This window comes from Dysidea avara, chromosome 1 (assembly GCF_963678975.1).
Source record: "Dysidea avara chromosome 1, odDysAvar1.4, whole genome shotgun sequence".
Lineage (NCBI taxonomy): Eukaryota > Metazoa > Porifera > Demospongiae > Dictyoceratida > Dysideidae > Dysidea > Dysidea avara.
The window spans coordinates 43,964,022-43,974,317 of NC_089272.1; the positions used below are offsets into that span (position 1 = coordinate 43,964,022).

General features: G+C 36.9%; 1 protein-coding gene across 3 annotated transcripts in view; it reads left to right on the forward strand.

The window, feature by feature from the left end:
• Window positions 1–1,469, forward strand: part of LOC136265414 (uncharacterized) — a 33,510-nt gene extending 32,041 nt beyond the window's left edge. For all 3 annotated transcript variants that reach the window (XM_066060264.1, XM_066060272.1, XM_066060275.1), the window contains exons 4-6: window positions 102–155; window positions 882–1,037; window positions 1,093–1,469. In XM_066060264.1, the coding sequence (XP_065916336.1) occupies window positions 102–155; window positions 882–1,037; window positions 1,093–1,295 (413 nt within the window). In that variant the 3' untranslated portion in view covers window positions 1,296–1,469. The remainder of the gene's footprint in view (window positions 1–101; window positions 156–881; window positions 1,038–1,092) is intronic.
• Window positions 1,470–10,296: the final 8,827 nt, after the last annotated feature.

A 10,296-nucleotide genomic window follows, 5' to 3' on the forward strand; every position in this document is an offset into this window, starting at 1 on the left:
GTATATCACTCAAAAATAGACACCCTTTTGTATAATTTCATGGTAAACATGTACGTAGTTCAATTTGTAATTGAATATTAGTTAAAATGATTTGTGCACAGTTCAACCTTCCAGAAGCAAGTCAATTGTTTTACAAGCTACCACTTCAATTAAAGGTGTGTTGATTTGTTGACTTTTACAAATAATATTATGCTACAGTAGCTGCTTTCCTACAAGCTAAATACTACTTAGATACTGTATAACGTAGTGTTATGCTGTATGTAATAGTTGGTTTGTGTGTAGTGGGTGTGTGTATTAGGGATCCGCCGATTATGCTCATTATTTTACCTATTATGCTATGCTGCACTGCTCAAAAATTTACCTATTATGCTTAAATTAATGCTCAATATTTACCTATTATGCTCAAATTATGCTCAATATTTTTACTTCAGTTCCCATGTTTTTCTAATAACTTTGCACTTTATGGAAAAGCAGTAAGTGGTGGAAGCACAGACTGTAAATCCTTGCTTGTCAAAATGCATGTCACAGAAAAGATCGATATACTCTAATAGAACAGTCTGCTACCTGATAATTTTATTAGCGTTACTGACTGTTCTATTAGAGTATATCGATCTTTTTGTCGGATATGTATTTTGATAAGCAAGAATTTATAGCATTTCACAAATATTCTTCCTATTATGCTAGCATTATGCTCAATGCTTTCAGGCACCTATTATGCTCATTATTATGCCAGCATAATCGGCGGGTCTCTAGTGTGTATGCTTGTGTGTGTACGTGCATGTGTGTGTGAACCAAGCACCTAGTATCATAAGTACAATACATACACTCATAACTAAAAGGTTTACTGACCAATTCACGTTTCTCATCATAATCACTAATAGATGATGACAGTGAATCAGATGATGATGGGAACACAACTTTGATCATTGTATTCACTATTATCATTGTCCTCCTCATAATATCATTGGTAATAACTGTTGTCATTATTGTTTGGTTGTGTGTGGAGCGTTATCACATACTACAGCACAAAACCTCTGGTAAGATGTATAAACACAAGTGAACAATTAGCCATGACTTTTGTGTTTACTGTAGAAGTTAAAACTCCTGTGAACCAGCAGCAGTTAAACACAGACACAATCAAGATGCAGTCACCTCCAGCTTATGTTCCAGTAGGTCAAGACAATGATCCAATTTCTTCCATAGTACCACAATATGATACTGTACAAGTTCCTTCTGATTATCACAATGTACCAATGATGGCTAATCCAGCTTATCTGACCCATAAGAACATCTGAAGTGCTACCACATGTATCCAGTACATCACACCTTTCACAAAATATAATGTATCACTTTGCAGTAGTGCTGTATACATGCAAACCTTTTTTACAGCTTGTGCACTCATGAGATTGACATGTACTACATATTATAGATGGTCTTCTGATCATTACAGTAAAAATATACCATCAGTGATTGCAATAAGTTAGCACAAATACCACATACGGTTTACTAGGTACAAATACCACTGCTACAAATATTACTGTGTTGTATAGAATATGTTCCAAACTAAATAAGAAGCCAAAATTTTCAAGTTGTGGCAAGTTTTTCTCAAAAATACAACAAATTTTATGTAATGTACCAAAAAATTACCCTTGTTAGGAAGCATGGTTCCTACACGTGTAGAGTTACATTAAGAAATTTTGTAGGAAATATTCCCACACTGTTGAATTTTGTAAGAAAGATTCCTACTAGGCATGAGGCTATTATGCTCCAAAAATTGAACATTATGCTTTTGAGCAATGCTCAAAAATCACCTATTATGCTTTTGAGAATTGCCCATTATTCTCTAAATTATGCCACCATAATCGGCTAATAATGCCAGTTTATTGTTGTATTGGACCATTTTCATTGATGTTTAAGCTTCAAATTCTTTAGCTGGTTGCTGTATTAGAGAATTTCATTTCAATGTGATTCAGTTACTGTTCTATTAGAATTTTTGACTGCTCTATTAGAGTATCTCGATCTTGTTAAACTGAATTGTGCAATCTGCAGATTTTCCTACAGTTAAAGCTTTATAATCACCTCAAAATGCTAACATAATTCCTGATTCCCACACATACCTATTATGCCCGAAATTATACCGGCATAATCGCCGCATCCCTAATTCCTACACATGGCACAATGTGTAGGACATTTTGGGAACATTTTTAGGAACAATTCTTACACTCATTGGAATTATTAGGATGTCTTACACTTTGCTCAATGTGTAGGTAGGAATCTTTCTTACAAAATTCAACAGTACGGGAATATTTCCTACAAAATTCTGCAAAAATTCTCAAAAACTCTACACATGTAGGAACTATGTTCCTACACAAGTGTAAAAGTCCTTCCTGCACTTTACCCCAAAATTATACTTTAGAATATGTTATAGGACATATAATGAAACCTGTCTTAACGGTTACCATTGTAGGGAGGCCCCCTCTAAAACTCCAACTTTAATTCCCCATGTGAGAAGCAATTTACTTGTCTAAATCAGCCACCTTTCTTACAGGGGCGGAGGAGGCACCTTGGGGAGTGGGTTGGTGATGCCATGGCCTAGCTGTAAGTTGAAAATAAAGGCAACTGCCTGCTGACAATAGCTGCCCTCCACCAACCATATCTTCTTATTTATAGCTACCTTGCTACACTGCTTCTCTGAAGAATACTGTGACTGCTCTATTAGAGTATCTCGAATCATTGTTGCTATTGAGCTAGGCTCTCAATGACAGCTATAGATAATATTAGGGGGGATAAGCCCCTCCATAATCTTTTTGACAGGGGATACATCCCCCTTTACCCCCCCCCCCCCCCCCCCCCCACCTTATTATATATTAAAGCTACAAAATTTTGTCCAGTTCAGACAAGTTCCATACTGGCACAACCATACTAAGCTACTTTCTTTATTATCTTGTAATAATTATGTAGATTAATGACCAGTATTTGGCAGTGAGGTTCACAGAACATCACATCAATGCAAGCTATTAGGCGGGGGTCTTAAGAGGTATAGGTAACCCCACACATTTGACAAACTTTAAATACAGTAGTTTAAGAGTAGTCTTAATTTGCAAATATCCAATCGCAAGATAAATTATGGTCTTCATTAAATATATAATAATTATGCGCAGCAGTTTTATAGGCATCAGGTACAGTGGTGAGTTTCATAAGTGGCTTTATAGTGTAAAATGTGACATGTACATACAGTGTATATGGCATGCACAGGATAAGTACTATTCAGTATGAAAACTTGCAATCATAGTATACCATGGGCATACTTACTAGGAGATTTCTGTAAATAGCCAAATGCACTTAGAGAAATAAATTTAATGTGACTGTTCTATTAGAGTATTTTGTGATTGCAATGTGACGGAATAAAGGTATAAATTTACATGTAAGAAGGGATTTGGGAAAGGTACCCCTCATTGCTGCTAACATACCTAGCAATGATCATGGTGAGTTATATTACCTGTTTTTATAGTGTATTTCGTTATATTACTTATATTAGTTACCACAAAAGTAATAATTTATGTAACATGTTACATAAGTAACGCGTTACTCCCAACACTGGGTGTGAGACATACACCTACAAAAAAAACAATATTAATACAGACACATAATTCAGTTACAACTCAAGTACTGTACTTTTGCATGCAAACTAATCTTATTCCATACATACATGAGTGCTTTGCATGCTAATTGTACGCGTGTGTAAGTATGTGAGTGAATCTGTAGTGGGTCTATATATTACAATAGTGTCGGTGTGTGTGTACTGTGCGTTTGATGCTGCATGTGCACATGCCTGTTAGTGTGGTGTGTGTGTGTGTGTGTGTGTGTGTGTGTGTGTGTGTGTGTGTGTGTGTGTGTGTGTGTGTGTGTGTGTGTGTGTGTGTGTGTAAACTAAAGAAGCAAATGCTCAATTGTCCATGTCTCATATAGCAGTTAGGGACTTCGGGTTGGACACCTTCACCTGTGAAACATGGTACAGCCTCCTGTGGGTTACTAGTCCTGCCCCAGGAGGGAATGCCTATGCTGACTCGTAGCACCTGAGTAGCACACAGGCACTGGGCAGCATGACTGTGTAGCGGCAGCTGAAGGCTTTTGTGTGTGTGTTTGTGTGTGTACATGTGTGTATATGTGTGTGGTATAGTATTGTGTGCATATACATGTAGTTGTCAAAATGACAGTGCAGTTATAGAACATCACAAGTTAACAAAACATATAAGGTACATGGATGGTGAAACACTTACAGTGGTGAATAAACATAGAGATATATCATAAATTAGTATTACTTTACATACACGGTAGCAGTCATACTCGGACATACAAGACTTCTCTTTTAGTACTGTGAGATAATAGTAAGCACATGGGTGTAGTCAGTCGTGTTTTATAACATAACATTACACACATTTTTTTATGTATAACATATACAAGTTTGGGCACACCCACTATACATTATCAATACAAACTAGACAATGCATACATGCTACATGTCAAGAAATAGAAAATTTTGAATTGATGGCTGTATTATAATTACACTATACAGTGTTGGGTCTCGTGTCCACCACAACTGTTGAGCATAACTGTGCAAACACTGCCAAGAACATTAATCACTGTAACCATGTGTTTAATCTCACTGTACCCCGATGGCACTTGTAAACTTAGGAGAGTGCAGGAATAGCATCTCTGGCTCCCATGAAACTTTTATCTGATACAACCATTATATTATTTAAGTCAATTTGACACATCAGGGGCATAGGAAGCATGGGTGTTTGGGCACCCATAAACATTTCCAGTTGCATAACTAACGGGTGTCAGCACACTGTACATTGTACTATATATTACTGAAAAAATCGAGATACTCTAAAAGAGCAGTCTATGACCCTAATAAAGCAGTCACCCTCATGACCTTTTTTTTTTTTTGGTCTTTAACGCTGGGCACCCATAAGTTAAATATCTTTCTACACCCCTGTACATATAATAGTTATGACTGTTTGAGTACATTTGCCAACACATGGACACACTACTAAAAAAATAGGCAGTTCCTGGAAACAAGTATAACATGAGCCAGGACATGTGCCAGGACATGTGTGCACTCTACATGTCAACATGTTTTTCTCATGAGCCAGGACATGTGTGCACTCTACATGTGAAATGTAGAGTGCACACATGTCCTGGCTCATGAGAAAAACATGTCAACAGAACACAAACAAGCACATGATGTTACTGTGTGGTTGGAAGGGGAATTTTGCAAGGACAAGAGATCAGAAAACTCCACATCAGGCAGCTTGAAATACACAGCTTTAAAGAAATCAAGTTATTGTAACACATCAAAGGTAGTTAAAACACATATGAAATTTTTACTACAAATGCATCGACTGGTCACCATTTAAAGTATGTATTACTCTACTAGCTACAAAAGTACATGTTGATTTCTTACCTCTATAGATACAAATCTGAGGAGTATAATAGTATGATGGGTGTTCATATGGGTGGAGAGTGAAAGTGGCAGGGTAGGCACCAGCTAGAATTTAAAATAAAGGATAACAACTAAAGATTAGGGACAAAATTATAGGTAATTCTGGCTCCTTACTGGCTAAAATCAACACAAATAGTTTAGCAAACTTTACAAGATAATCCACTCTTGTCATTGCCAAGGCCAAACATTGCCACTCCAAATTGACACAGCACCCAGAGGTAGTAGCTACCTCTCAAAACCAACAGTCTGAGGTGCTACAGCTTGATCTGAATTGTAGGTTGATTGTTTGTGTATGTTATTATGCATGAGGCAGAACATGTGTGGACTCTACACTTTATGTATATCACAAAATACCAATATAGTCACATACACATTTAGGGTTGTACATAATGCACTGTGGACTAAATGTGTGTGACTACATGACTGATGGACACCATTATGATGTATGTGTATGCACACAAATACCATAAAGACATTTTAATCCTTCAGAAAAGGAATGGATTAATACCTGCAATAAGCTTAAAGAACAGGTATATACACTTAAGCAAAAGGTATAGAGATGCAGTGGGTGTTTACGCTACAGTATCTTTAATGGTTTCCAGATAAAAGTCTTTAGGAAAAGACTCTACAAAACAAAGGAAACTTAAGAGTTGTGTGCTTGCATATATTCACATGTTATATATGACATATTGTCGAGCAAGAACATGACATGGTTGCATTTTGTAGAAATCATGGCTAAAATTTTAAAGTAGTCGTGACTGACCATTGGCTACTGTAAGTATACACCACAAATAGAGCTACGATATTAATAGGCATAGTTGTATACAAAGGCTTGCCTCACATTTTAAGATAAAGAAATACAAACACTCTCATAGGAGTAACAGTCGGATTGTGGGTGGGCAATATTATTAATTAATGTAGTTCGCTCACCTCTAACGTACTTGTCACCAATCTTTGTCCCACACAGATGTTACTGATTGGTTTATCCACCACCGTCATCTGATGGTGGTGGGGTTGGTAGTTGTACAAGGACTCTGTCTGCCGTGGGAAAACCTAACCAAAATTGTAGGCTGGGACTTAAATTGGGAAGTTATATGTATATTAGATGGGTTGGTGAATATTTTTGAATGGTAAAATGGGATTTTGCAGACTTTTGACATAGCTTGGGTGTATCAGGCATCACTTAGTATACAGTGAGGCAGACCCTATTAGAGTCCTCACACTATCACATCCCGACTAGTCAGGATGGAGATGCTGAATCATGGGCAGGCGCACACCTGCCACCTTGTATTCAGCTGTGCCTATACTCACACTTAACTCTGACACAGGATACTGTTTAGGCATATAGGGAAGTATTAGCACTGACAGGCTCCTGCCAGACTGCATAGACTGGTAAATTTTTGTTTTTATGTTTTGGGTAGGGTATACTCTGACAAGATACTTTTGCTGGCACGTAGAGGGTAGCATTAACACTGACAGGCTCCTGCCAGACTGTACATACCCTGTAATACTGGTAGCACTGCTTCTGTCTGTGACTTCGGGTAGCATTAGCACTAACAAGCTATTGCCAAAATTCACATCGCGCTGTTAGTACCCACTTATGTGAACATTTCAGACTCACATTACACCTGCAGTGAATAGAAACCACACATGATGATAGGATTAAAGTACACATTTCCATGTAACCTACAGTGAATCAAAATAATGGATACACAAATTCTTATGGATTTAATTAACTAAAGGTATTATATAGTGTGTCTTCCCCCCCCTTCCCCCAATTTTTTATGTGACCCCATTGGTGTTACAGCTGCATGCACATGTCTACAGTTACTCATGCATGAGCTGCGGTTATTGTTTGCTGAACACACTCGGTAATGCCAACCAGTCCTCCCATTTTTGTGCTCTTCTTACTACACACATTGGGTTGCTCAAAGCCTTGACTGGGTGTCGATTCCCTAGGCATTGTAATTAACTTGCTTGTTTCCTGCAATAACAAACTATACATATAAATACACAACCACATGTATAAAAAAAAAACACATCAGATATAAGGTACGCTAGTATGCGATCGTGATTTCGTAAACTGGGGGCCCATTTGGTGACAGACAGAGTAACCATTGTACAAACCAATGGGATGGGAGGGAGGGATTCTTCCTTTTGTCCTCTGTCTGTGGCATGATGGTTCACCCTTAACAACTAACGAGTCACGCTGTTCAAACTAGGAGGCATGTGTTGAACACTGCACATGTGCAAGTTCTAGTTAATGCTCACTAACATTTCTAACTAATGCGTGCATAATTAATAGCTCTTACATTAACTTGGTTTAAATGTGTATGTAAACCTCATTTTAATAATATATTGCAAAATAGACAAACAAAAATAGAACTGGAAGGTAAGAAGCCACAGAATGCTATACATCAGAAGCCAACATACGTACTTAATTTCAAACCTTACAAGAGTAGAGTAACTACAATAACAGAACTCTACTGGACCTGTAAACTGTCAAGTCTCCACAAGTTGCCAGAGGCTCATACAAACTAAAGCAGCCAGAGAGATAATGGGAAATGAAATCCAGTAGAGGTAAGGAGTGCTTGATGTAGCCACAGTAGTAACAAATGCTGTTATCCTACTGTAGTAATGCAGACTAGTGGGATTTTACTCAGCAAACCTCACTACAGGTGTATATGCACACACTGTATATTTAACTAGTTTTATATTTGTATGATTGACACAACACTACATGCCTACAGCTGACTGGATGTACTAAATCATTTCAAAACAACCATGTGTATCATGTCTGTCCACCCCAACATGTCAACTAAAAGGAAAAGTTTATAAATGAAGGTCGTATTAAATGGTGCATAGCTTTTTTGTTGCAACTATCCATAATTGGGAAGTACTGTGTCTTTTGATATTATCATGTAGGGCATTCTTATGTGCTATGTGGGTGAAAATTATCACTATCAGTCTTGTGTGCTTGAATAGCAGTTATAGGGATTAAAATACGCAGCCACGAACACTACATGTAGCTAACACAAGAAAACATGACAGTATAAATAAGCTGAGAAATCACTTTCTATAATGTTCAATTCTTCATAGATAATACAGTAACATGCCAATAATTAGGTATGCAAATAAAAAAATAAATTACTCAGTCATTATATACGTAAAGCAAGTGATTAGAAATGTCAGAGGGTAGAATACCTTACTGCTATGAATAACATTAAACAACTGTAGGTGGCACACCACAACCTTGAATTTCTTTACCTAAATCAAAGTTTCTTATTACCACTATTACCAGATGGTTAATGTACTTATATTACAGACACTTTCAATAGTTCTCTGAGATGTCCAGGTCAGTTTAGCAACTAAGGGATGCTTTAGAACTCAGTTCCACAAGTGTTTTCGTTTTTTAAGTGTCCACAGTAACAGCTCCAATGCCATAACACACACATTTATATGGTGGTTTCATTTGAATAACTTTAACTTTACCTATGACTACAATAATACCAATAGAGCCAGAGGTGTTGCCCAAACATTACTGGAAAGTATTTACTGGATTACAAATGCAGACACATGTAAACAACACAGATAACAGCAACTCTTTGTTGGCAAGGTATTATTCATGCATGGTAACATACAGACTTCACACATTTACAGATTTTGTAGACATCTGTAACAGTGAATGTTTGAAATCTTGCTGTTTATAATACGTATACACATGGAGTTCAAACTGCTGTTCAAACTGGGACTGGAATTAACAAAGTGAAATTTTAACCTCTGAAGGTTCTTGCAAGAAATCCACTGAAGCTTCGTTGGTTAGTGATCAAAAGTGATGAGTGTATGCCCATATGGTCTAACACTTTGTTGCAGCTGTAGGACAGGCTCTAGTACAACTAAATATACCAAAATTAGTCAAGGTGAGTTGCATGCTTTCAGGAACATGGCTTTTTGACTGATTAGACATGCCAGCATCCATGAGTTTGGAAGAACCTTCTAAGGCTACAAACACTGTGAAGCTTTGTTCCAGCCCTGTTGCAATCATCATAATGTGCTTCTGCAGGCTTTTAATGGTGTACAGTTATTCAGTGATGATTCTATAGCAAATACGTTAAGCACTGTTGTGGTTGAATTTAATTGTGGCAGTTTAGAGGTCTATACATGTACATTTAAAACCACTGAGCTTTGCTGTACTCCTGATGTCAAAATTTACATGCCAACTCACCTCAAAGGTAACATGTTTCATAACAGGTACATCAAAACACATGATAGCCTGAGGTCTAATATCATTTGGAATATTATTATAGTATGCATGGTATGTTTTTATCTCTAGATAACTGAAATATATGTACTAGTAGCATTGAACCAATCACAGTAGGCCATGTGTACATGCAAATCTCCTTGAGAAAAGTGAAATATCCCTTGAAAATTTTGAATGGTGACAATTTGTGTACTTTTACCCTGTTCATACTGGATACCAAATGATTGTTATGTTAGAGTAATTGAATGTTCTATTAATGTAGTTGACTCATTTATTATTACTATTCAATTCCTGTTTAATAATTTGATATTTGAAAGTGTGCGTACCCTGTAGTTTGTGTATTTGTGGAAGTACTGATATGTGTTTGTGTGTATGATGTATTCCTGCACCTCGCACATGTCAAGTAGTGAAATTCAGTGTGGTGATTTTGAGTACATGTGGTTTAGTATGTACCCTGTACTACGTGTAATAACGTATTTAAAACTTAACGATAAAGTTTAATTTGTAGTTTTATATCTGTTATTTA